We start from the raw sequence: 27,678 nt of genomic DNA on the forward strand, positions 1-27,678 counted from the left end.
ATTCTGAGACAAAAAGTCACAAAAGTCGCAATAACCTTTTTTTTAAACAGTGGCGGAAAAAGGCTTCTGTAAATTTCAATCTGCAGTCTTCAGTTATATAAAACTATTATATGACTTGGATTTAAACTGCTATTTTTAATGCTACTTGTTTATGCTGCTTGTGTATTCTTTATGGCAGTTCTGCATAAAAATATATAGGCAAATTAATTTTCCTATATATTTATAAGCAAAACTGCCATTAAGAATACACAAGCAGCATAAAAAGTAGCATTGAAAATAGCAGTTTAATTAGTAACGTCCAGTGATTATTTCATCTTTAAACCTGCATCAAAGTTGTGTAAGTCAACTAAATATATTACAACAGAAAACAGTTACTTTACACTGTAATATTTTAGAATATTTTGGTTTCAGATCAAGTTAATGCAGCCTCGGTGAGCATAAGAGACTGCTTACAAAAGCATTTCAAATACTCAGGCTTTTAGGGATTTTCTCTAAAACTAAAACTGGTTTGAATAAATCTTTCATGGTTGAAAGCACTGAGAAAGTGCTTTCTAGTTTTGTGTGCCGTATGGCATTGAATGGGCTGTGGGCAGTCTGTGGGCATGATGTCTGAGACAAACAATGGTATTGTAGTACAGCATACCACCTACATTGGCAAATTAATCTAAAAATTGTTAATGCAAACAAACATCATGTAAATGATTTGATTCTAGTATTTCTTTTTTCAATCCAGTCCTATTACTCTCTTTCTCCTGTTCTTTTTCTCTTGCTTTGGCATCTTATACCAGGCCATATGGTCATGGTGTGGTCTGTGGCTTGGCACTAAGTCAGTCCGGAGCAGGTGAATGGCAGTGTGTTGTATTGAGAAATATGAAGTCACATTGAGACTATGCTTTGACAGACACCTTATCAGCCAGAGCCTTTGGATAAAAGAGAAATGGATCACAATTCACCTTCAAGCTTAAATTGAGACATAAACCCATTTCATTCTGTTGAATGTTACTGCTGGCAAATGCTAGATTGTATTATAAGATCCTTAATAAAGAAAAGGAAAAGAAAATAAATTATGGTTAATTGCGTCTGTGAGGCAAATGAAGATTGAGAGGCAAGTTAAGATTAACTGTCAGTCTGTGAACACATGTATCTGTACACAATACAACATATCATATCAAACTGTGATGAATGTTGTGAATGGTGATGTCTGCGTAATATATCTGGCAGCTGCTGAACTCTGTTATGTATATCCTGAATATAAATCTGTTTATATCACTAGTTCTACACTGACAAAAAAAGGCTTACACTGTTAAAAATAAAGGTGCTTCACAATGCCATAGAAGAACCTTTTTTGTCTAAATGGTTCCATAAAGTACATTCAACATCTGAAGAACCTTTCTGTTTCACAAAAGGCTCTTTGTGGTGAAAGAAGGTTCTTCAGATTATAAAAAGGTAAGAAAGAGATGGTTCTTTAAAGAACTTTTGACTCAATGGTTCTTTGTGGAACCAAAAATGGTTCTTCTATGGCATTGCTGTGAAGAACCTTTTAAAGCACCTTTATTTTTAAGAGTCTACCTAATATTTTTGTTTTGTTTCTAGTTAAAATATCTAAAAATTCTTAAATTAAGATTAATTTACTAGATGATCAAAATGACATAAGATATTTATTCTTGTTTTAAGCAAAATGCACTTAATTTAGTTTTTCTGCCCTGAAAACAAGATTAAATATCTAATGCCATTTCGCTTATTGCAAAGTAGTAAATGCATGTTAATTTTAAAATATTTTAGATATTTTGACTAAAAACAAAACAAAAATACTAAGTAAAATAAGCAGTGTAGCACACTGTATAAAGTTTTCACCAGTTTCAACTTTAAAACTTAAGTTTAGCAGCTGCCTTAAAATTTTAAGTTAAATCAACTTAAGTCATTTTAAGTCACAAGTTAAATCAACTCATTTTTATTGTAATAAGTTCAAATGACTTGTAGTTTTAAGCTGATTTAACTTACAATTTTAAGGCGGCTGCTGAACTTAGGTTTTTAAGTTGAAGCTGGTGAAAACTTTTTACAGTGTAGTCCCATTGATAAAAGTGGAAGATTTTTCCGTTAATGATCACAAAATCTCTGTAATAATAGTTTAGAAATTGTTTTATTTTGTTTAAATCTTTGGAAAATTACTTTGCTTGGTCGTTCATAGAATTATCATAGAATATTGTTGACTTCATTTTCGAGGTCAGCCATTCATTTATTTCAGTGTTGTTTTGTTGCCAATCATAACCCTGCTTCGCAGCTGTCTAGAAAAGCATGAGTGTTTAATTATTGCCATTTTTTTATTCTTTTCAAAGAAGAAAAAGAAGATTTGAAGGCTCAGTGATCAGTGACATAAGCTACACGCAGCTCTATTAACCTACAGAACATTTAATAAACTGACTTTATAGTACCTCTGGCCCTCAGATTTAAATTCCCAAAGACTAAAGTTGTCAGATGGAGCTGCGGGATCACACTGGCTTTGCGCTTTCAACCAGCAGGCTGGCATCAATCCCTAGGATTTCTAGTCTTTGTATCCCAAGATCATCCTTCCTTTGCCTGGCTGGCGATCTCCAGCGCCTGTGGCTCAGCAGACCATCGTGGAGTCTTTACTGGAAGGATTCAGGCTTATGCTCGCACAAGCACACTGCTTTAGACAGCACAGCGGCTGGCTCCAGCCAATCAAGCCATTTGTCTCAGCGCAGGCTGAGCCAGTGGACTGAGAAGAAGCGTGTAGAACACACCGCTGTGTGTGCGTGTGCTGTTCTTGTGTTTTAAAGGCTATTGTTAGAGGAGGATTACACATTACCAACACTGCTGCCAGAGAACCACTGCCAGTCTCCTCAGCTGACCTCTAGGAACTGACCACAAAATATAATATCTGATTTCAGACAACTGCAAAACAGGGTCAACACACCGCTTATGGTTGTTGTCTTTACGGTTATGAGAACAGCCTCTCCAGGGCCAGAAATTCAAATGAACTGAGTCAGATTGGTGAGATGGTTTTGCATAATATGCGTTCTATTAAACCTCGGTGCTGAAATATTTATTTATTCTCGAATGAAATGCTTTATTAATAGCCATTTTAATATTGCATTGAGATGGAAATAGATGCCTTATTAGTGTTTGCGGGTATTTGCGCATAAAGTTTACTGGGAAGACACTCCAGCGTACAATATCATGATATTGACAGCATCTAAAATGTTGTATTATAATCTATAGACAGCTTTAGAGACATGCATATCTTCTCATTTCTGAGTTTAATAATTCCATAGCAGGACTCTCATTTATCAGAAAATAATGGTGAAGTTTTACTTAAAAATACATACTTTTAATTTAAAGTTGTTAATGAAATACATATGATTATGGAAGCCTGTTTCCAGCCACTGAATAAAAAAGACTTTAAAACACTTTTTATCTCACAATTCTGACTTTTTTCTTGCAATTGTGAGTTTACATCTCACAATTTTTAGTCAGAATTGCATGATATAAATTCGCAATTGCGAGAAATTAAGTTGGAATTCTAAGAAATAAAGTCAGAAGAGATATCAGCAAGATATAAACTCAGAATTACTCAGAATTACAAGTTTCTATCTTGCAGTTGTCACTTTTTTCAAGTTTATTTCTCGCGATTTTGGGTTTATATTATGCACTTGATAAAAAAGTTTCAATTTTAAGAGTTTATATCTCACAATTTTAAGAAAATAGTCAGAATTGCGAGATATAAACCTACAATTGTGAGAATTGCACATTTATATCCCGCTATTCTGACTTTATAACTTACAATTGTGAGTTTATATTTCACAATTCTGAGAAATAACATAAAAATTGCAAGTTTGTATCACACATTTTTGAGAAAAAATTGCAAGATATAAACTCAGATTCTGAGTTTTTTTCTCAGAATTACAAGTTTATTTCTCACAATTGTTTATATAAAGTTTATATTACGCAACTAATGAAAAGTTGCAATTCTGAGGAAATATCAGTAATTTTTCCTTCACAATTATACTTTATAACTCGCAATTGCAAGTTTATATCTCAATTCTGAGAAAAGAAAGTCAGAATTTTTAGATATAAACTCACAGTTGCAAGAAAAAAGGTTTATTTTCCACTATTCTGACTTTATAACTCAAAATTGTGAGTTTATATTACACAATTGCTAAAAAAAGTGTAATATTTTAAAAAGCACACTGTAAAAAGTTTTCACCAGTTAAGTTAAAATAACTTGTAGTTTTTAGCTGATTTAACTTGAAATTTTAAGGCAGCTGCTGAACTTAGGTTTTTAAGTTGAATCTGGTGAAAACTTTTTACAGTGCAATTGCAAGTTTATATCTCACAATTCTGAGTAAAAAAGTCAGAATTGCAAGATATAAACTCACAATTGCAAGTTTATATTGGGAGCTTATTTCTCGCAATTGTGAGTTTATATTACGCAATTGATAAAAAGTTGCAATTCTGAGAAAATATCAGTCTTTTTTTCCTTCAGAATTGTGCTTTATAACTCGCAATTGCAAGTTTATATCTCAGTTCTAGGCTTAAGCCTAGTCCTAGACTAAAATATAAATTTGAGCTGTTTCAACTAAAAGAAACTTGCTGACTGATCTTAAAATATATCAGTGCCTTTGTTTTGTCTCAAGATGCACATGAGTAATATTTTTTTTCTAAGCATATTTTTATAAAAAATACTTAAATGTCTTAATTGAACTATGGCCTAATCCCGGCTTAGTCTCAGCACTGTCTGTGAAACTGTGCCTATATTTCTCAATTCTGAGAAAAAAAGAAAAAAAAAAAAAAAACTTAAAAATTGAAAGTTTGTATCACACAATTCTAAGAAAAAAAGTCAGAATTGCGAGATATAAACTCGCAATTACCTTTTTTATTTTTTATTCAGTAAACAAGCTTCCATGCATAAAACTAGAAAGTAAAGTCATACACAAAAAAAGTGTTAAAAATACAATCAAATCAACTCATTAATTCATAAATATAGTATTATAAAAACTCCAAACAAATTGTTCATGTGTGTAAGTCTCTAAAGCTGTTTATTGTAAAAAAAAAAAAAATTTGCCTTTTTTAGATGCTGTCAAGATGCTGACATGTATTGCATGCTACAGAATCTATTCAAACATATTAACATGTACAGTATGTTCACTAGAATACCTATATGAATACTAATTAAATCACAGTCCTAGGGCTTTTTTCCCTTTTGGTATGATTGATGTGTTACACAGCTGACCAGAACACAATTATGCAAAAGATTGTATTGCTCCATCTATTGCTCCTAACCCAAACCACAGAGTCAAACTAAATCATAACCTCTTTCGAAGTAAAATTGTACAATTTATTAGCTTAGCAAATGGTTAGTATCTTCCATATCAGATTGATAGTTTTATATCTAATTTACATTGCAAAGGTGGGACAGAAGTACTTGTGAAGTGGCATTTAGATGTCTTTGCACAGACTGTTTAATGCTGATCAGAGATGGCATAAAGCATTTAAACAGCAGTGATAACCAAGACACTTTAAAACTAGGGGCTGAGGTGGCTAAGGGCAGGCATAATTTAGTCTAGCCTTACTGAATGTGAAAAGCACGGAAGAGCAAAAATGCAAAGCATTGCATGCGCGTAATAGTGTGTGATTCTGGTCTTCATAAAAATCATAGTGTTCTCGTTAGCAGTAACTATTTTAGTGCCAGGGTTTGCCATTAAGATTTTATACAACGGTTAGTTTCAGTCCACTGATTTGATTGGACAAGAAGTGTTCCAAGAGTTCCCAGAGTGCTGATGCAATGTAACTGCACTGGAACATTTGACTGTTTATATCACCTTTCCAATTCTGTTGTTTGCAACAGCTGCGAAGAAAACGTACAGTACAAAATGTTTGGAGTCAGATTTTTTTTTTTTTTTTTTAATCATTAAAGGGATAGTACATCCAAAAATAAAATGTCATGATTTTTTTACCATCAAATTGTTCCAAACCTTTATGAATTTCTTTTTTCTGCTGAACACAAATGATAGAATTTAAATTTTTGGCTGAACTGTCTGTTTAAGAAGTGTCTTATACTCACAATTTACACTCTTAAAAACATAAGGTTCAAACAAAAGGTTCTTTGTGGTGAACAAAGGTTCTTCAGATCATAAAGAAGGTAAGAAAGATTGTTCTTTAAAGAACCTTTGACTGAATGGTTCTTTGTGGAACCAAAAATGGTTCTTCTATGGCATCGCTGTGAAGAACCTTTTGAAGCACCTTTATTTTTAAGAGTGTATTTAAATAAATCCCTAGTGAAAATAGTAATATTGTGAGATATTATTACAATTTTACTTTTAAATTTATTCCTGTGATCCGAAGCTGTATTTTCAGCATCAATACTCCAGTCTTAAGTATCACATGATCCTTCAGAAATCATTCTGATATGTGACCCTGGACCACAAAACCTTCCTTAAGTAGCATGGGTATATTTTTGTAGCAATAGCCAAAAATACATTGTATGGGTCAAAATTATCAACTTTTCTTTTATGCCAAAAAATCATAGGATATTAAGTAAAGATCACGTTCCATGAAGATATTTAGTAAATTTCTTACAGTCAATACATCAAAAAAAAAAAAAAAAAATATGCATTTTAAAAAATATGCATTACTAAGAACTTAATTTGGACAATTTTAAAGGTGATTTCTTTTCAAAATTTCGATTTTTTTTTCACCCTCAGATTCCAGATTTTCAAATAGTTGTATCTCGGCCAAATATTGTCCTATCAGGTCCTATTTATTCAGCTTTCAGATACCTCTAATTTTCAAAAACTGACCCTTATGACTGGTTTTGTGGTCCAGGGACACATGATCATTTGGTGCTCAAAAACATTGCTTTTTATTAACAATGTTAAAAACGGTTGTGCTTTGGTAATATTTTTTGCGGGAACTATTATTTTTTTAGGATTCTTAGAATAGAAAGTCTAGAGAATAGCATTTATTCTTCTGTAACATTTCAAATGTTTCTTTGAAGCCTCTGCTACGTTTTACTTTTTATTGTAACTGGCATCTGTTTTTTTCTAAACAAAATATCTAGCTAAATACCTAACCTGGCTTTTGCAAACATGGATTCGAATTGCTGCCACCATTTTGAACTCTGTATGGCAGCGATAAGAGACTTGTGGCCAAGCCTGGTTATTGTTTCCTAGAAAGGCTTTGCCATAATGCAGACAACAGCACAAAACTGGACCTTTCCTCTTCAACTGCGCCTTCGGTCTGTCGGATTTAATACTAAAAAGTTCAGCATCGAGCAACTGGAGTGTGGAAATAGAGAGAGGGAAAAAAGTGCAGGAAGAGACGGCAAGACGGAATCAGAAATAAAAGTGTCGTTTGGACATAGCTAGTTAAAATGTGGCTTTTTTATCCTCTCGGACTGTAAGGAGGATTAGATGTTTGATTCTCTGCCCAAAATAGACCTGCCTCTGAGAAACATGCAGGCAATGCTGGATAGAATTTGATCTGCTCTAAGCTGCTCAACAATGGCTTCTAAAGAGCCAGACTTATAAAGTTCTGCTAGAATACGGATCAGTGCTAGGGGTGGGAGTTGAAATTGCATTTCCTTTACATCCTATTTGCAAGTCACAATGGAGAAGATGGAAAGCAGCGGTTAAGAGCCATTAGGTACATTTACTAAGATGCCATCTTTCATATATATCTGCCTGCCTTATAAATAGTTTATATACTGTGGCAAAGCAAGTGGGGAATTGTGTCACATCTTATTCCTGTTTTAACCAAGTGTCTAACAGTCATTCCCAAGGTGTGCCTCAGAGAGTGCTGTATTTTAGGATGTTCCGAAGGTTTCCGATGTCCTGTGTTAAACCTAGAAAAAGAAATTAAGACTTTAATCTGCTGACATTTGACTGTTTAAGAAAAGAAAGGCAATAGAACATGTAAGGTCTGTCAATTTGTCATATGACCTGTGAATGATTTTTCATGCTTGATAATGAAATTCTGCCACAAAGACTTCAATTGATGCTGACCTTTGTTATCTAGATTTTATGTACAAATAATTTGCCTTTAGGTCTTTTGCAGGGAAATTGTATTGTCCAAAAACTCGTGATAAAGAGCTCAAGCATCTGAGCTACTTGGTGAGGTTGCGGGTCACCCACAGTATTTTAGTATATATATTTTTTTTACATTTTTATTTGCAGTTTTTTTTTTACTTGTACTCATTTTATTATAACATTAATAGGCTATATTATTTATTACATAACATTTATTTCAACATTTATATTTAAAATAAAATATATGTATTATTCATTTTATTTGTACTAATTTATTTCACTTATTTAATTTTAACATTGTTTTTTTACATTTATTTATTTGTTTTTGTGGAACAATGATAAGGAATCATAATGTACAGTTTAAAAGTTGATCATCGTCATTATGGCCACCTGAAGTAATTGTAAATATATATATATATTTTTTATATATTATTTTTTTATGGTTTTTTTTTTTGCATTTGTATTTGCATTTTTTTTACTTGTACTTATTTTATTATATCATCAATAGGCTGCATACATTATTTATTACATAACATTTATTTTATTATAACATTTATTTAAACATTTATTTTTTAAAAATGTTTTTATGGAACAATGATAAGGAATCATAATGTACAATTTAAAAGTTAATTATCGTCATTATGGCCACTTGAAGAAATTGTTAAAAAAAAGAAATAAAAAAAATTAAGAATTTATTTTATTTTATTTTTTATTTTATTTTATTCTATTATTTTTGTATTAATATTTGCATTTTTCACTTGTATAAAAAACTTTACTTTTATATTTTTTATTTTATTTTAACATTAATAGTTTACATAGGTTATTTATTACATAACATTTATTTTGGCATTAATGTTTAAAATACAATATACGTATTATTATTATTTTTTTTTTAAATTACACTTTTTTTTTTACATTTTTTATGTTTTTATGGAACAATGATAAAAACAAAAAACTGCAGTTTAAAAGTGAATCAGCATCATAATGGCCACTTGAACAAATGTTTTATTTTATTTTTTATTGTATTTTATTTTTACATTAATATTTGCCTTTTTTTAGCTTTTACTTGTTTATCATTTTATTTTATTATAATAGGTTTTATAAATTATTTATTACATAACATGTACTATTTTATAACATTTAATTTAATATTTATATTTAAAATAAAATATATGCATTATTTATTTTATGTGTACTAAATTCATACTTTCTAATTGTTATTTTGTAACATTTATTCGTATTTGTTATGTTTTTATGGAACAATGATAAGCAATCATAAAGTACAGTTTAAAAGTAAATCATCATCATAATGGCCACTTGAACAAATGTAATTTTATATAATTTTATTTTATTTTTACATTTATATTTGCATTTTTGTACTTATTTTATAATTTCATTGTATTATAACATTAATAGGTTGCATAGGTTATTATTATTTTATTATAACATTTATATTTAAAAATAAAATATATGTATTATTACTTTTATTTGTACTAATTGTACACTTTATTTAATTTTAGCATTGTCATTTTTTTTTTTTTTTTTTTTACATTCATTGGATTGGATCATAAAGTACAGTTTAAAAGTGAATCATCACAATAATGGCCACTTGAACAACATTAATGATAATGCTAAATGATATCCAGTATAATGCGTTAAAATAAAAACATCTCTGGCCAATGAATGGTACTTAAGCCTTGCTCATAGGGCTTTGGTGGTAAATATGACAAAAAAGGGTTGAGATGAGTTATAAAAAGGCATGCTTTTATTCTATTCAGGTGGTCTTATGATCATAGATCATAAACCAAGATACCTTTCTGACCCAGTACTATTCAAGAGAGTGAGGCCTGTGCCTCCCTTAAGTAATGGCTGTTTAGTATCATCTCATTTCCTTCCCTCAGTTATCAGCTTATTTCAGATAGCTGTAGAGCTTTTTATCCCACGAGGTCCATTTTCCCAGTGTCCCATTGCATTCATCCTTGATTTATTAAAAGACAGGGGTTTCTGCTAAAGCTTTCTTGCTCCTCTCAGGCAGTTAGGAGTCTTTCCTCGTCCAGCGTTCTTCAGGGACTGGCCCTGTACATGTGTGATAGGGCAGCTCTCGGTTCTGCTGTGCAGCAGGGTGTTCCTCTGAGGCCAATCTGAGGAGTTCCTTAAGAGAGACAGAACAAGCCAAAATGAGGTAAAGGCTGTAAGGTTAGAGAGAGTGGTCTTTGTTTGAAATGTGAGGTGGGATTGAGCATGTAGGTATGTGATCATTTCTGGGCCTGATGGCTTTTTCATTAGCTCTGTTCTACCCAGTCTCTTAGGAGGAGTATCAGAGAGGTGCTTAAGCTCCCTGTGGAGTCTGGGGTGTTTTGATAATGAACAGTAATGTGTGCTTTGTACTGTTCTTATTTTTGAAGGAGATCAAGGATTTTGAAGTACTTGGCTTTGAGAGCGAGACCAAAAAGCACTGTTGTTGAAAAGATTAGTTTTGGGCCTGCATGAATTTATATGCTGGTTATGGCTTATTTATGCTGGCCAGTGCTGGTTTGGTGCTTGTGTAGCTGGTGCAGTTTACCAGCCAAACCAATATGGTCAATGCGGTCACTTATATATTAGTGCTTTATGTCTTAGATTGTATTTTATTTCATATTTTATGCTTTTTAATGACATGTTTTAATATTTTTAATTTCATATTTATCCCCTTTATTTATACACATTCATTCAGTCATTCATTCATTTCAGTTTTAGTTTATATTTATCCTTATCATATGCACATTCATTCATTCATTCATTCATTCATTCATTCATTCCAGTGTTAGTTTTATTTTTTTTTATCTCTTTCATTCACACATTTATTTATTTATTGGTTTGTTTGGTTGTTTGTTTTTCAGTGTTTTATTTTTATCCCTTTCATAAAGATTTATTTATTGGTTTATTTGGTTGTTTGTTTGTTTGTTTGTTTTTCAATGTTAGTTTTATTTGTTTGCTTGCTCGTTGTTTGTTTTACAGTGTAAGTTTTATTTTTATTTGTTTATTTGTTTTTCGGTGTTAGTTTTTTATATCCTTTCCATAAACATGTATTTGTTTGTTTGTTTTCCAGTGTTTTATTTTTATCAACTTCATACACACATTTATTTGTTTGTTTGTTTATTTGTTTGTTTATTCGCTTGTTTGTCAGTGTTAGTTTTATTTGTATTCCTTCCATAAACATTTGTCTGTTTTCCAGTGATAGTTTTAGTTTTATCCCTTTCATTCACAAATTTTATTTATTTATTTATTTATTTATTTATTGGTTTGGTTGTTTGTTTTATTTTTATCCTTTTTTTACACGCGTTAATTTGTTTATTTTTCTGTGTTTGTTTTATTTGTATCCTTCTATAACCATTTATTTGTTTGTTTGTTTTCCAGTGTAAGTTCTGTTTTTATCCCTTTCATAAACAAATTTATTTGTTTGTTTATTTGTTTGTTTTTCTGTGTTAGTTCATATCCCTTCCATAATTTTTTTTTGTTTGTTTTCCAGTGTTAGTTTTATTTTTATCCATTTCATCAGACATTTATTTGTTTGTTTGTTTGTTTTTCAGTGTTAGTTTTGTTTGTATCCCTTCCATAAACATTTATTTGTTGATTTGCCAGTACTCGTTTTATTTTATCCATTTCTTACACACATTTATTTGTTTGTTTTCCAGTGTTAGTTTTATTTGTACTCTTCCATAAACATTTTTTGTTTATTTTTTCAGTGTAAGTTTTATTTTTATCCTTTTCATAAACATTTATTTGTTTGTTTGTTTGTTTGTTTGTTTGTTTGCTTTTTTGTTTATTTGTTTGTTTTTCGATGTTCGGTTTTTTATATCCCTTCCATAAACATTTGTTTGTTTGTTTGTTTTCCAGTGTTAATTATATATTGATCCCTTTCATACACAAATTTATTTATTTATTGGTTTGGATGTTTGTTTGTTTGTTTGTTTGTTTTTTAGTGTTAGTTTTATTTGTATCCTTTTCTTACACACATTTATTTGTTTATTTGTTTGTTGTTCAGTGTTTATTTTATTTGTATCCTTCTATAAGCATTTATTTGTTTGTTTGTTTTCCAGTGTTAGTTTTATTTTTATCCATTTCATACACACATTTATTTGTTTGTTTGTTTTTCAGTGTTAGTTTTGTTTGTATCCCTTCCATAAATATGTATTTGTTTGTTTTCCAGTCCTAGTTTTATTTTATCCTTTTCATACACACATTTATTTATTTGTTTGTTTTTCAGTGTTCATTTTATTTTAATCCCTTTCATACACACATTTATTTATTTGTTTGTTTTTCAGTGTTCGTTTTATTTTATCCTTTTCATACACACATTTATTTATTTGTTTTCTTTTCAGTGTTTGTTTTATTTGTGTGCTTCTATAAGCATTTATTTGTTTTACAGTATTAGTTTTATTTTCATCTATTTCATACACACATTTATGTATGTATTTATTTATTTGTTTGTTTGTTTCTTTGATAGATTTGTTTGTATTTTGTTGTATTGTGTTTTTTTACACATTTATTTGTTTGTTTGTTTGTTTTTGCTAGTTGTGTAAGTTTTGGGTTTATTTTTTGTATTCCTTTCATCTCTTTCATTTATTCATCCATATTTAAAAAAAACAGCAATAAACAGCAGCATTTTACTAAATAATATTTTACGTTATAAAGTTGTTTTAATAAGTATAGTATTTTTTTTTTAATCTAGGCAGGCATCTTTGCAGAAAGTCAGTGCATAAGTTAATTTAAATGAAACAGTTGAATGAATGAATCCAATTTCTAAATGCTTAATAAGCGAGACTTGACAAGTTACACTATTACATACAGCTGCTGTCAGGCTACTGAAAAATGTAGTTGAGTTAGTAGTGCTGCTACTTTCAGGTAGTTATACTTCCCTTCTGGTCATGTCAGCATGATGATCTCTAGCTGTTTGTCAAACTATCGTGTGCGTACAGTATGGATTGAAGCCCTCATGGGCAATTCTGTCCAGCACAAGGGTTATACAATGGCCCTCCAGTGCTGGTGGCTGAGGGTGATGAAGTGAAACTGTTCCAAGTGACAGGAAAGTCTGAAGGCACAACCGTCTCTCGACACAAAACCAGCCTTCAGCGCCCTTGCGGAACAAGCCAGCCTGGATGAAATCTGTGAAAGAGACAGCGAAGGGATTGGGAGAGCCGGGGAAAAAATAGCATGAGCGTTTGGGATGTTTCTGGAAGGACCTGAGGAAAAGGCAGTTCAAGGCTTCAAGAAGATTACTGGCGAGTGAGCCAGCAGCCGACCAGCGAGATGAGTGTTAGTCTGCCAGCTCATAAAACACACCAGGGGCTGTATTTCTTCCGTTTTTCCCTCCTCAGTCCTGCTGTTTGTCTCCCGCTAGCTTGAGTATGTTCTGCAGACGGTCTTTAGAGCTGTCAACACTGAACTCTGTAAACCTGTCCTCGTGTGACGGAGGTCAGGGACCAGTAGACAGCCGGCTGTTCACCTCATGCCACTGGGAACTTTAAGTCATTTTTGTACGGCTAGTAAAAATTTTAGCACTTAGCTGAAAGACCTCACTCGGTGTGACAATGCTGCTTTCCGTTGACATAATGAGTCTGCGGAGGTGGTATAAATTTTCATGCTTTCAAATGGGGTGTGGAAGAAACATCCAGCAGGCCCTGAAAGCTTTTAGAGGTCATGTGACAAACTTTATGACTAAAGGCCTCAAATCCTCTGAGAATGGAAGTACAATGGGTTGGGTCCAGTCATAGACTGCTGTCCATTTCTATTTTAGGAAGGTGATATCATTTCATTCATCCCTATTCTTTATGTGGGTTTTGTATGCTGTAAGGGTATTTGTATCCAAGGCTATGAATTAGACACGGCCTGGTTATGCGGTCGCAAAACAGCAAATCAAAGCACGGGCAGAACCTCCCTGTCTCTCTCGCTGTTCAAAGAGCCATTAGTCCTAAAGCTGCGGTTTAGTAAAACATATCTAATGGATTCTGCTTGAAAAAATATAAATTACATTTAGTTTTAGAGGGAGTCATTTAGCTGGCGTGATGTTAGGGCATAAAAGGGTCACATCTGTGTTTTTTTTTCCCCCTCTCATTTCCTGAACATGAATGTTGAAACGAAAGCCCTGGTCTCCTGGGTCTTAAATCTTTTAAATCTTGGAGCTTAAATCTTTTTAAAATCAAAGTCGGAAAGAATTTAGCATGAAATAGCTGTGCAGTGATGCATTGATGAGAATCAGAACTATCCCAAAAATGAAAGTCCTGTCATTAATTACTCACCCTCATGTCGTTCCAAACCTGTAAGACTTTTGTACATTTTCAGAACACAAATTAAGATATTTTTTATTACATCTGTGAGTTTTTGACCCTGCTTAGACAGCAATGCAAATTAAATGTTTTATGGCCTAGAAAGGTAATGAGGAGTCAGTGAAGTCAGTGGTTGAACCAAATTATTATGAAGCTACGAGAATACTTTTTTTGTGCGCAAAGAAAATTAAAATAACAACTTTATTCAACAATGCCTTATCTTCTATGTCAGTCTTCACAACTGTGTCAGTTGCGTTCCTCTCTATGCATGGTCAGAAAGCTCTTGGATGTCATCAAAAAATATCTTAATTTGTGTTACGAAGATGAACGAAGGTCTTACAGGTTTGGAATGACATGAGGGTGAGTAATTAACAACAGAATTGATTTTTTTTTTGGGTGAACTGTCCCTTTAAATAAAATTCACATGAAAAACTATATTTATCATAAAAAAATATATATTTTACCATTTATTTTCGTAACCTCTGTGGTCAAACACTCACTGAAACACAAAGGCCTTCGCAAAAAACTACCAAAATAAAAGTCTGGTTTTACTTGAAGAAATTATGACAGAAAATATATTACTATTGTAAAATGCACCTATCTAATTTATTTATTAATTTTATTTATAGTTTTGTTTCATACATCAATTTTTCAATGTTGTTCTATGTTTTACAGAGTATACAAGTTTCGTTGTTTATGCATTTAAAAAATGCATATTTAATTTAACTTAATTTTGGTTCTATTAATTTATATCACAATTTTTAATGATAATGTAATTAAAAAACACATAATCCAGACAAAAATAAGATCATTTGCGAAATTTCAGTCTGTTCCTCACACATAGCTGGCATATGATTTCAGAAGCAGAAGCGTGTGACAGGCGCACCTGCATTAGCATGAGACAGATGCTGACCTGCTTTACTTTTCCATTGTATGCTGTCTCTTGCTGGATGTCCAGATGGATGCTAAAGCCACATTTTTGTTTCCCTTCACAAATTTCTTTTCCTTTTTGCACCCCCGTTGCAGGTGTTGACCATCTGGATTACGCTAATCTCCAGGGCAACAGCTGACCTGACCTGCGACGCTCTGCTCCTGCTCTCCACAAATTTTACAGGTAAGTCTCCATAACCGATCTGAAACCAATTTTGCGTTGTGGTACATAGGAGTTTAGATTTGCTTTGGGAAGCGTGGTCATAGATCAGTTACGCGAGTCAACCTAATGGCCTCTGGTGTTAATGGTCTCCCGTTTGAGGTATTGATAAAGTGTCATGGCGGCTGATGGGATTGGCGGTTAAGCTGCATATCACCAGTAGATCTTAAAACAGATTCTGTTGACCTTGAGAACCTTTACTGAACACATTTACAGCAGACTTTGGTCTTTACACGTCATTCTAAATCAGTTTGAATCTGCAAAACACAAAAGAATGCATTTGTTTTGTTGAGTAAATAATGAAATCTTTAATATAAAACAGTATTATGAATATTAGGAGTCAGGCCCTTGAGCTCTCTAAAGTTGAGTAGCCCTGGTTTAATGCTTTTATATTATGAACTCTGAACTCCTTTTTCCATATCGCTAAAGGGGACAGGGCGCAGCAAGATTTATTGATGATTTTCCCATGGGATATGCGACATTTGCTTTTCAGTTTAGACAAAACGTCATGCATGACAAACATAACTGCTATTGCTCAGAAAAGGCAATATAAGGAGATGAACGTTATGATGGCTGGATTGAGTTTGTTGTTTTTCACACTGCTTTGAAAAGCCCAAGACTTACTGGGGTTTATTTTGGTTTGCAGTTGAAGCAGAGGGGTAAATCGAGCACTAATGCAAGAATGCTGGAGTACACCGTGGATCTGTTTGCGTTCAGAGCTTTGCAAAGGCTTAGCGAGTGTGAATTGGTGTGAAACTCTAGGGGATGAAGTAACAGACTTTCTATGTGCAGTTTTTCACCTGTGAATATTACGTTTAAAGAGTAATTGGTGCATAAACTTTGGTTAAGGATTGTGTTTTGTACACTAAACTGAGAAAATTGCTCCACGGTGTGAGTAATTATGCTTCGTTTGAGGATCAGCTGTATCTTTTTATGAAAAATAAAAGCTGCCAAAAAAAGAGACAATAGATGACATTTAGCCAGAGTTTGGAGCAATAAAAACTAATGCAGATAGCTTGCCCTACATAATTTGGTCTTGGAAAAACATTTGACTGCAGCCCATACCAATGGTAATTGACCGTTACAAAAACCAGGGTCATTTAATAATTTCATTTCTGTCTGAATCGTGATGAGTTTACATGGAGAAAATGGTTAAAACGTTATTTTAAAAATCCAAAGTAGTTGCTGGTATCTGGCAAAGAGGATGCTTGTTTTAGAGGGGAGACAGCAGAAATTTACTATGGCCAGATACACGCTACAAAAATGTTTGATTGACAGTCACATGTAAATATGGCTGTAAACTGTTCAAATGAATGTTCCTTTTTGGAATGCAGACATCATTCCTGAATAATAAGCTGCAACATTCTGTAAATAAGAAATAGTTGAAAAGTCCTCAGTTGAAAATAAATGAAGGTTTTTGAGGAAAACACTGCAGTATCTTTCTCCATGTAGTGACGGTCCAAATTGCAGTTTCAATGCAGCTTCAAAAGACTCTACACGATCCCAGCTAAGGAATAAGGGTCTTATCTGGCAAAATGATTGGTCACTTAAAATAATAAAACATATACACTTTTTAACTACAAATGTTCGTCTTGCACTAGCTCTGCGATGCGTGTCTATGACTTGACGCATTACATTATCTCAGGTCACGTGAGGTTAGTTCTTCATCTGTGTACTCCAATTCAAAAAGGTATTCCATCTCATTTTGTCCTCCAACTTCAACCGACATTGTTGTTTTACCTTTTTTGTAACAGGCGTTTGACTTTCTTTGCACGTTCACTTTGTTAACACTGGGTTGGTACTTCTGCCTAGATCACGTGTGATCTTTCCAGTGGAGCTATGTAATGCATGAAGTCAAACTAGTGCAAGACAAGCATTTGTGTTTTTTTTAGAAGATGACCGATGGTTTCACTAGATAAGACCCTTATTCCTCAGCTGGGATCATGTAGAGTGCTTTGAAACTGCAGTTTGGAGCTTCAACCCGTTAATCCCATTGAAGTCCACTATATGGAATGTTCCCTTTTGAAAGCTACAGTCGATGCTGCGCTGCTAAGCGCATTGGGAACGTCTTTAGAAGTGACCAGCTGTGAATATTGTATGTAAAACGTCAATATAATTGACTAAACGGCAGTATAGCCTCGGTTGGTGACGTCACCGGAGCGCACGCGCACGAGGCTATAAATAGATGAGCCACAGGTGCATCGTCAGGTCTTTTGTCTTCAGATCACTCTGTGTGTGTGTGCGTCTAAGAACTCTCTCTTACTCATCCTTGATCTTTGTTAGGAGTTAGTTTGGCTAGGCAGTGTGCAGAAGTTTCACTCTTTTTCTATCTTTTCTCTATTCTAAGAGTTTAAAAGGAAAAAGAGCGAGAATGAGTCAACAAACCGGTAAGCGCTGTTTTCCTCCATGCTTATGACTAGATGGATACACACGATTACTGCTTTGTTTGTTTGGGGGAAGAGCACGCGGTTCTGGCTATAGAGAAAGGCGGGTGTGAGCACTGTGACCAGCTCACAGTTAAGATGCTTCACTCCCGTCTGGACTATTTCCAGTCCGCACCCGCATTCCATCGCGGGGCTCTCGTATGGATCTTAATGACGAGCAAGAGACGGGTTAGTCCTTTTCGCTTGCCGCGTCACCAGATCCTAATATCCCCTCTCGTGATCTCGAAGCGCGCTCCGGTGCTTCTTCGGTTCTCGAGGGGGATAACATATCTCTTGGCTCGTCAGAGCACGAGCAGCCAGCCTCTAAGCATTCCTCTCGCGGAAAGAGATCTGTCGAGGAATTGTTAGAGGTGGTTACTCGCGCGGTGGACAGGTTGCAGCTTGACTGGCCACGCGAACAAGAGATCCCCAAACACAGTAAATTTGATGATTACTTCTCATGTACTTCTCGTGTCTTTGTGCCTTCGACGTCGACTTTTCGACTATCGTGGGTGCGAAGTCGCGGGGATATATGGAGTTGTCGGGTGAAAGGGACGCTCGCGAGCTATCTCTCGCCCGAATTTACATTGTCTATAAAGAAACCTACCCTGCCCACTAAACCATGTAGCACAACATCAGCTTAGTGGGTAAAGTTTATCAAGCTGCAGGTCAGGCTGGTGCTGCGTTGCACACTATGGCAGTGTTACAGGCGTACCAGGCTGATTTATTGAAGGATTTGAGTGTCTCTCTCCGTGCAACCAAGCAAACGGCTCGCGCCTGCGGCCGTGCTTTGATCAGCGCGGAGAGGCTATTGTGGCTGAATCTGACAGGAATTAAAGAAAGAAAACTGTTTTTTCCTGTTAGATTCCCCCGTTTCTCCCTCCGGTTTATTTGAAAACCTGGTTAATACCATTGTTGACATATATAAGGAGGTAAAGAAACAAGAGGAAGTATTTGTGCAATTTCTTCCTCGCCGCACTCAAGGGGAGGGGCCGTCTAACACAGTCCTGCCCCGGTCCTTCAACATCTAGGGAGGTTAAAAAGCAGAGCGTGGCTTAGCGTGCTTCCCCTCGTAGAGACTGGGAACAGGCTCGCTGCGCTCAGCAACCTCCCAAGCCAGACCTCAGGACTATTATTAACAAAAATAGAAAGGCCTGATGGTCTGGTATCTACGGCGAGGGTAGTTCCCCGCGGGATGTGGCGTGTTCGCATCTTCGCCACTTCCCGATACCCTCATAAAACCTCTCCATCCCCGCCACTTCTCGTGCCTCGGGGGGCAGCGGTTTCCAGCGAAATGTTAGATGTTCTGTCGTTTCTAGCTGTCATTCTGGACGTTGAACATCTAACATGCCCTCAAAAGGAAGTATTAAAACTAAATTAATACCACTCTCAGAGTCTGGCAGCGTGTAAAGCTTCTGCCAGGCATCTCTTTGTGGGGTTTAAGCACAGTACAGATAGGATATAAAATCCAATTTATCAGTCATCTTCTGCGTTTCAACGGCGTGGTTTACACTTCCGTGAAACCGGAACTGATGCACGTACTGTCACAACAGCTACAAAATCTTCTGAGCAAAGAGGCCATAGAGCATGTTCCTCTTTCAGTAAGAGAGTCGGGCTATTAAAGCAGATACTTCCTGGTTCCCAAAAAGAATGGGGGGCTGCGTCCAATCTTAGATCTTCGAGGCTTAAACCATTCAGTTAAAGCGCTCAAGTTCAAGATGTAAACTGTCAAGACGGTCGTGACGCAGATTCAACATCTCGATCGGTTCGTCACGATCGATCTGAAGGATGCATATTTTCGCATAGAAATATTGCCACAATAAAGGAAATACCTGAGGTTCGCTTTCGGGGGCGAAGCGTACCAAATTCGGGTTCTTCCATTCGGCCTAGCCTTGTCACCCGCACAGGGCTCCATTACGACTCCAGTCGCATTTTGGATTACATAAAAAATTGGTCAATTCTGAGCACAATTGCGAGAGATGGAGATCCATCACGAGACATTGTGTTAGCTCATCTGGTTTCTCTAGGGTTGAGACTCAACACCAAGAAAAGTGTTCTTCTCCTGCCTTGAGAATGACTTATTTCGGAATCGTTTGGGATTCGATCACGATGCGGGCGCAGCAGTCTCCCGCTCGAATCGAGACCATTCGGCAGACCATGACCAAAGGCAGGCCAGGCCAAGAATGCACTGTTCGTCAGTGCCAACAATGTTAGGTTTCATGGCATCAGCATCCACGGTGATTCCTTTGGGGCTGTTGCACATGAGCCAGTTTCAGTTGTGGTTAAAAGCCGGAGGATTTTATCCAAGAGCCAATCCTTTAGGCAAATAAAAGTGGCGCGCCGCTATGGCTTCGTACACTATCTCCGTGGTTCAGACCCCGGTTCCTCACCTTGGGTCCCACTCTAGAGGCTCCATGTCGTCGCAAACTGCTAACGACGGATGCCTCCCTGATGGGCTGGGTAGCGGCCTTAAATGGTCGTCCAGCTTAAGGGGCATGGGAGGGCCATCAGCTCGTTTGGCACATCAGCTGCCTCGAGTTGATGGCTATATTTCTGGCTCTGAAATATTTTCTCCCTCAATAAGGGGGCTGTCATGTCCTAGTGCGGGTGGACAACACAGCAGCAGTCTCTTACATAAATCACCAGGGAGGTCCGCGCTCTCGCAACCTGAATGGGTTAGCGAGACAGATTTTCCTCTGGGCCCAGGAAAAGTTCCTGTCACTCAAGGCAGTTTACATTCCAGGGCACTTGAATGTGGGAGCAGACTTACTGTCCAGACAGACATTACCGACGGGCGAGTGGGAACTCCACCCGGAAGTAGTGAATCTGATATGGACCAGATTTTATCAGGCGGAAGTGGACCTCTTCGCCTCCGAACAGACAGCGCAATGTCCCCTTTACTTCTCTCTGAGTCACCCAGCTCCGTTGGGTCTGGATGCGATGGTGCACTCATGCCCCAATATGCGCCTGTATGCGTTTCCTCCAGTCTCTCTGCTCCCGGGGGTTCTAGCCAGAGTTTGCCAGCAAGGGTCTTGCCTCTTATTGATAGCGCCGCGTTGGCCGAACAGAGTATGGTTCTCGGAGATAATATCTCTCCTCGACGGCTCGCTTTGGGTGATTCCGGAGAGGAGGGACCTTCTATCGCAGGCGGGAGGAACGATATTCCATCCCAGGCCCAACCTGTGGAATCTTCACGTTTGGCCCCTGAGGGGAACCAACTGAGGGACACTGGGCTTTCACCTGCCGTTATTGAGACCATCCTAAGTGCTAGGGCTCCCTCCACTAGGAGGAATTATGCCGTTAAATGGGGTATTTTTGAAAGGTGGTGTGCTGCACACAATGTAGATCCAGTTAACTGCCAGATTGCTTCAGTGCTGGACTTCCTGCAAGAGAAATTATCATCAGGCACTTGCCCCGCTACTCTTAGGGTATATGTGGCCGCTCTTTCGGCTTGCCACGCCCTGATTGATGGGGAACTGCTTGGGAGGCACCCTCTGCTTTCCCGCTTCCTTCGTGGGGCCAGGAGACTGAGGCCTCCAGTCAAAACCAAGATCCCTTCTTGGGACTTAGCTATAGTCCTTGAGGGTCTGGTTGAAACCCCGTTTGAACCTCTAGAATCAGCATCTGACAAACTTCTGACTCTTAAAATGGTTTTTCTAATGGCAATAACTTCCTTAAAAAGAATTGGGGACATGCAGGCTCTGTCTATCGCGCCATCCTGCTTAGACTTTGCCCCAGGAATGGTGAAAGTGATTTTGCATCCTCATCCTGATTATCTGCCCAAGGTGCCATTCTCGGCTGTACATCCGGTCATTTTAGAAGCCTTCTGTCCTCCACCGTTCACAACGCCGGAGCAGGATAATTCTCATAGACTGTGTCCAGTCCTGTTAGCCAGTGGCGTAAGTCGGAGCAACTCTTCGTCTGTTATGGCCCCCATAACAGAGGAGCAGCTGCCACCAAGCAGACCATCTCTCATTGGGTCAGGGATGCTATAGCTCTTGCCTATGAGGTGCGCGGTCAAGCTTCGCCTATAGGCCTTAGGGCTCACTCCAACAGGGGGGTCGCCTCGTCCAATGCGTTGGCAAGGGGTGCTCCCCTACAACAAGTTTGTGATGCGGCAGGCTGGTCCTCTCCGCACACATTCATAAGATTTTATAGCTTGGATGTTCATGCCACTCCGGGCTCTCATGTCCTTGAGTCAACATCACAAGCTAATGTCTAGGCCTTCTTGCGTTCTTGTGAAACACACCTGCACAACCGTAGGAGTCCAGACATATTCAAGCACGGCGGCGTGGGTATTCTCGTTCCCAATGCGCTTAGCAGCGCAGCATCGACTGTAGCTTTCAAAAGGGAACAATCTCAGGTTACTTGACTGTAACCTTGTTCCCTGAGAAAGCGGAACGAGATGCTGCGCTACTTTGCCGTGCTGAAGATGTCCCAGGACTGCTCTTCAGACAAAATATCCTGACGATGCACCTGTGGCTCATCTATTTATAGCCTCGTGCGCGTGCGCTCCGGTGACGTCACCAACCGAGGCTATACTGCCGTTTAGTCAATTATATTGACGTTTTACATACAATATTCACAGCTGGTCACTTCTAAAGACGTTCCCAATGCGCTTAGCAGCGCAGCATCTCGTTCCGCTTTCTCAGGGAACAAGGTTACAGTCAAGTAACCTGAGATTGTTTTCCTCAAAGACTTTAATTTCTTTTCAACTGAAGAAAGACATGAACATCTTGGATGTCACTAGAGAAAATAAATATCTCATGATCACGATTTCTTCACACTCTTTATCTCAGTTATTATAGATCTTGATTTTTTACAGTTTGCTGAAAGATTGAACTTTTGTTCAGATATTCATAACAGGCCAGCTGAGACCAATCTGGTGTGAAATCTGGCAAGCGCTCCATCCTTAAAACTTCAAAGAGTAACTCTCACACATAAGGTGAAGTTAGCGTAAATGCAGACACGCGCTAATCCATCCGGTAGGCAGATTAATGGATCAAGTTCACACCACTGAGCTATAAATGTGTACAGGGTCGTACAACCATTCGGTGAGTCAGTAGCGCGTCGGTTAAACCTGCGGTTATTTGCAGTTGTTGTCAAATATCTGATTGGTCTTACAGTCGTATTTCTTCTTGCAGCATTAACACGGCAATAAAATCCTGAGTGATTTCAGATAAGATTTTCCAGGATGAAACCAAACATCGTATTTTTAAATGCTCCCCATATAACGGATAATTAATCTGTCCTGAACGCCTTTAAAACCAGAACCTTACACTGGCCGGTTCGACCAAGTGATGATATAATTACACAAGTCTTGAGGAATTCAACCACTAATCTCCAGCGCAGCTGCGGCAACAAAGCCTGCTGGTGCCAGTGCAACAGTTGTGAACTCACAAGGAGTTAGTGTTGTGTAATATCACTGGATAAAAAAAAAAAGAACTCACATTGGCTATCTGAACTGAATGATGAATAGTTTTTAATAGAGGTTCTGTGTCTGGCAGTCTTTCAGATTCAATTTTTGCGTGTGCTACATTGCAAGAAAGGAAAACAGGCCAGGGATGTGGCTGTCTAGGGATTGCAGTTCCCCGTGGGGACGATTATGAAATGCCGAGTAATACCTTCAACCCATCTGTCACGCTTAGTATCGACGCAGAGAGACAGATGAGGTTGAATGTTACTTCCCCTCCCATATGCACTCAGAGAAAATCTGGCATCCCAAACCAAAAAGAAATGTCCTTTGAATATCTGCGTCTGAAATGATTGTCATAGGGTCCAAAAATGGGACCTACTCTCTCAAAGAAAATTGATTTTCAAATGATGCCGTCTTTCGGGATGGATGAGGGATGATTATGTCATCCGTTTTCGGTACCAGAAACCATTTCTTTGGCTTTGATTCCTTACCTCTTTGTCTTTGAGATTGTTTCGGACAGTTTGTAAATGCAGAGTTTTGTAGCGTCTAGTTTTAAATTAGCAGTAAACACTTCACAGTAACTAGCAAAAAACAACACGTTGACAGACTCTAACTGGCAGAATTGGTGCTTTGAGAAAAAACTGTTTAAAAGGGACTGTGTTTTGAGGTGAAATTGGCTAATCAAGTGTTTCTGTCTAACTGGATTCATCTGCTTTGTGTGTCTGTGGTAACCTTAGTGATACTAATTGAGAGTCTTGACGAAGAGAAGTTTAAGAGTCATTTAACAAGCTGACCTTTGATTACTGCCTGCTGTTTTACAAGGGGCTGTTTGTGTTTGTATCAGGACGGGTCAAGAGCTTTGTCGTTTATTACTGGTCTCCAGAGTTTTGTAGAATAGAGAAGCATCATATTTCCAATGAATTTGTCAGATGAAATGAAATGAAACGAATAAATTATTTTTTAATGTAGTAATTAATTTACAATTTGAAGAAATATAAAATTGTTAAAAAATGATCTAATTTCTTTGTCAAAGCATGAATAACTAAAATAGCCATAGTTGCCCTCATCACAATTTGTTTGAGATTTTCTGCAAATTCGCAGCTGACGTGCAGTGAAACTTTATACTCTAATAAAACGATTTTGAAAATCATAGAAGGCTTGACTTAATGTATATCATTAGATCATTAGAACAATTTGTTTTACACCCAGCATGACCTTTCTGAGTGCTATTATTTTGTTCAGTGGCTTATGTACATACACTGCCATTCAAAAGTTTGGGATCAATAAGACTTGTAGGCCCGGTTTCACAGACAGGGCCTAAACTAAGCCAGGTTTAGCCCATAGTTCAATTAAAACATTTAAGTAATTTTTTAAAAGGTGCCTTGGAAAAAAACATTACTGGTGTCTTGAGACAAAACAAAACGTCTTGGTTACGTATGTAACCCTCGTTCCCTGAAGGAGGGAACGGAGACGTCACGTCGGAGACCGACGAATTGGGATATCGCTTTAGAGATACCAATCCTCTTCGTGTGTAAACTAAACGAGCCAATGCACATTGGCATGCATGATTGCATCCAGCTGTCGCTGATCACAGCGTGAGCATAAATACACAGCAGGTGCAATGCATAGACAGGATTTCGCTGAGGAGCCGAGCTTGGGTCCGGCCGCACAGCGGTGGTACAGCAGCTGAGGCGACGGGACGTGACGTCTCCGTTCCCTCCTTCAGGGAACGAGGGTTACATACGTAACCAAGACGTTCCCTCTCAGTCGGTCTCTACGACGTCACGTCGGAGACCGACGAATTGGGATCCCTAGCAAAGCGCCGCAGCTGCTGCCCCCCTCCAGTGTCCTGAGCAAGCCACCTGGCCTCCAATTTTTGCTAAGGCCAAGGGCGGATCAGAAAAGACCAGTCACTGTATAACATAGCACTACCTACTTAGTGAAGCTGGAGCACTGGGAACGTGCGGAGCTCCCACCCATCCCGGAGGAGGTTCGGAGCAATACGCATATGGCTCAATTAGGACATATGGAAGAATGGAGGTGATTGAACCCTCGTGAAGATGGTAGAAGGTTACCGGGGAAACACGGTCTCTGTGGGTACCGTGGAAGACATATGGGATTCACTTAAGTCTCTCATGTATCCTAAGCCTTCTATCGGTTCTAAAGATTCATCGAGAGAGGCCTGGCGCCTAGACGCTCCGCTACGTCTGGAGCCGAGGAAGGAGGACTCGACAGGGTCTTCATGGACACTCTGGAGAAGATAGCAAGCCGACCTGAGCCAGTGCCTCTCAGTGCTTCTACCCGTTTGAGGTGAGAACACAGGAGGAGACTGGCTCTACACGAAGGCTATAAAACCTAGCGAACGTGTTAGGGGTCGCCCAACCCGCAGCTCTACAAATGTCAGATAGCGAGGCGCCACGAGCCAGCGCCCAGGAGGATGCAATACTCCTAGTAGAGTGAGCTCGCAACCTGAGCGGGCAGGGCACGCCCTGAGCTTGATAAGCCAAGGCGATGGCATCCACTATCCAGTGTGCCATCCTCTGCTTGGAGACGGCCTTCCCCTTCTGCCGTCCTCCGTGACAAATAAAGAGCTGATCTGAGGTCCTGAAGCTTTGCGTCCGGTCGACGTAGCATCTTAATGCTCGGACGGGACAAAGCAAAGCTAGGGCTGGGTCTGCCTCCTCCGGGGGCAGCGCTTGCAGGCTCACCACTTGGTCCCTGAAGGGAGTAGTGGGAACCTTGGGCACGTAGCCAGGCCGGGGCCTCAGGGTTACCTGGGAATCTGCCGGCCCGAACTGAAGGCACGAATCGTCGACCGAAAACGCCTGCAGGTCCCCTACCCTCTTGATGGAGGCCAATGCCAGCAGGAGCAGAGTCTTCATAGAGAGATACTTCAGCTCGACTGACTGTAAAGGCTCAAAGGGGACCCGCTGTAGTGCTGTGAGCACCAGAGACAGGTCCCAAGAGGGTACGGAGGGGGGCCTAGGAGGATTTAACCTCCTGGCTCCCCTGAGAAACCTGACGACCAGGTCGTGCCTACCTACTGACCTTCCTTCAACGGGGTCATGGTTTGCAGAAATAGCGGCTACATAGACCTTAAGGGTGGAGGGTGACAGCCTACGCTCCAACCCTTGCTGCAAAAAGGTAAGCACGACTCCGACCGAGCATCTTCGGGGATCCTCATTTCTTGAGAAAGCCCATTCGACGAACAGGTTCCACTTCAAGGCGTAAGCATGTCTCGTGGATGCAGCTCTCGCCGAAGTGATGGTGTCTACCACTCCTTGGGGTAGATCACTCAGAACCTCCGCGTCCCGTCCAGGGACCAGACATGTAGTTTCCAGAGGTCTGGACGCGGGTGCCACAGGGTGCCCCGTCTCTGAGTCAGTAAATCCTTCCTCAGAGGAATCCGCCAGGGAGGGGCTGTCGCGAGGAGCATCAGTTCTGGGAACCAGGTCCGAGTAGGCCAGTAAGGCGCCACTAACAGGACCTGCTCCTCGTCCTCCCTGACCTTGCACAGTGTCTGTGCGAGAAGGCTCACTGGGGGAAACGCATACTTGCGAAGGCCCCGTGGCCAGCTGCATGCCAGGGAGTCCGTGCCGAGTGTACCCTCGGTCAGGGAGTAAAAGAGCTGGCAGTGGGACGTCTCTGGAGAAGCAAACAGGTCTACCTGAGCTTTCCCGAAACGTCTCCAGATCAGCTGGACCGACTGGGGATGGAGTCTCCACTCTCCGGGAAGCGCAGCTCGTGAGAGCTCGTCGGCTGCACGGTTGAGCAAACCCGGAATGTGAATGGCACGAAGCGACCTCAGATGCTTCTGACTCCAGAGGAGGAGAGAACGGGCGAGCTGCGACATGCGACGGGAGCGTAGACCACCTTGTCGGTTGATGTACGCAACGGTCGCAGTGTTGTCCGTACGGACCAGCACGTGTTTGCCTCGAAGGCGCCCTTTGAGACGGTTCAAGGCAAGACGTACTGCCAGCAGCTCTAGGCAGTTGATGTGCCAGTGTAGCTGGGGGCTCGTCCAAACCCCCGACACTGCCTGCCCGTTGTACGTGGCTCCCCAACCGGTGGTGGAGGCATCCGTGTGTACCACAGCGTGCCTGGAGACCTGTTCTAAGGGAACTCCTGCCCGAAGAAAAGCTAGGTCTGACCACGGGGTGAAGGTTAGGCGACAGGCCGAGGTTACTTTGACCCGGAGAGTGCCGCGCTGCCACGCTCTCCTCGGGACTCGGCCATGAAGCCAGTGCTGAAGTGGTCTCATATGGAGCAGGCCAAGCGGTAAAACTGCCGTAGCTGCTGCCATATGCCCCAGGAGCCTCTGAAACTGTTTCAGTGGGAC

The 27,678-nt window shown here is 38.9% G+C and overlaps 1 protein-coding gene across 1 annotated transcript in view; it reads left to right on the top strand.

The window, feature by feature from the left end:
* crhr1 (corticotropin releasing hormone receptor 1) overlaps positions 1 to 27,678 on the top strand; it is a 283,958-nt gene that overhangs the window by 41,429 nt on the left and 214,851 nt on the right. Inside the window, exon 2 of the mRNA XM_073832713.1 lies at positions 15,377 to 15,464. Within this exon, the coding sequence (XP_073688814.1) occupies positions 15,377 to 15,464 (88 nt within the window). The remainder of the gene's footprint in view (positions 1 to 15,376; positions 15,465 to 27,678) is intronic.

The sequence above is a fragment of the Garra rufa genome, chromosome 1, assembly GCF_049309525.1.
Source record: "Garra rufa chromosome 1, GarRuf1.0, whole genome shotgun sequence".
Classification (NCBI taxonomy): domain Eukaryota; kingdom Metazoa; phylum Chordata; class Actinopteri; order Cypriniformes; family Cyprinidae; genus Garra; species Garra rufa.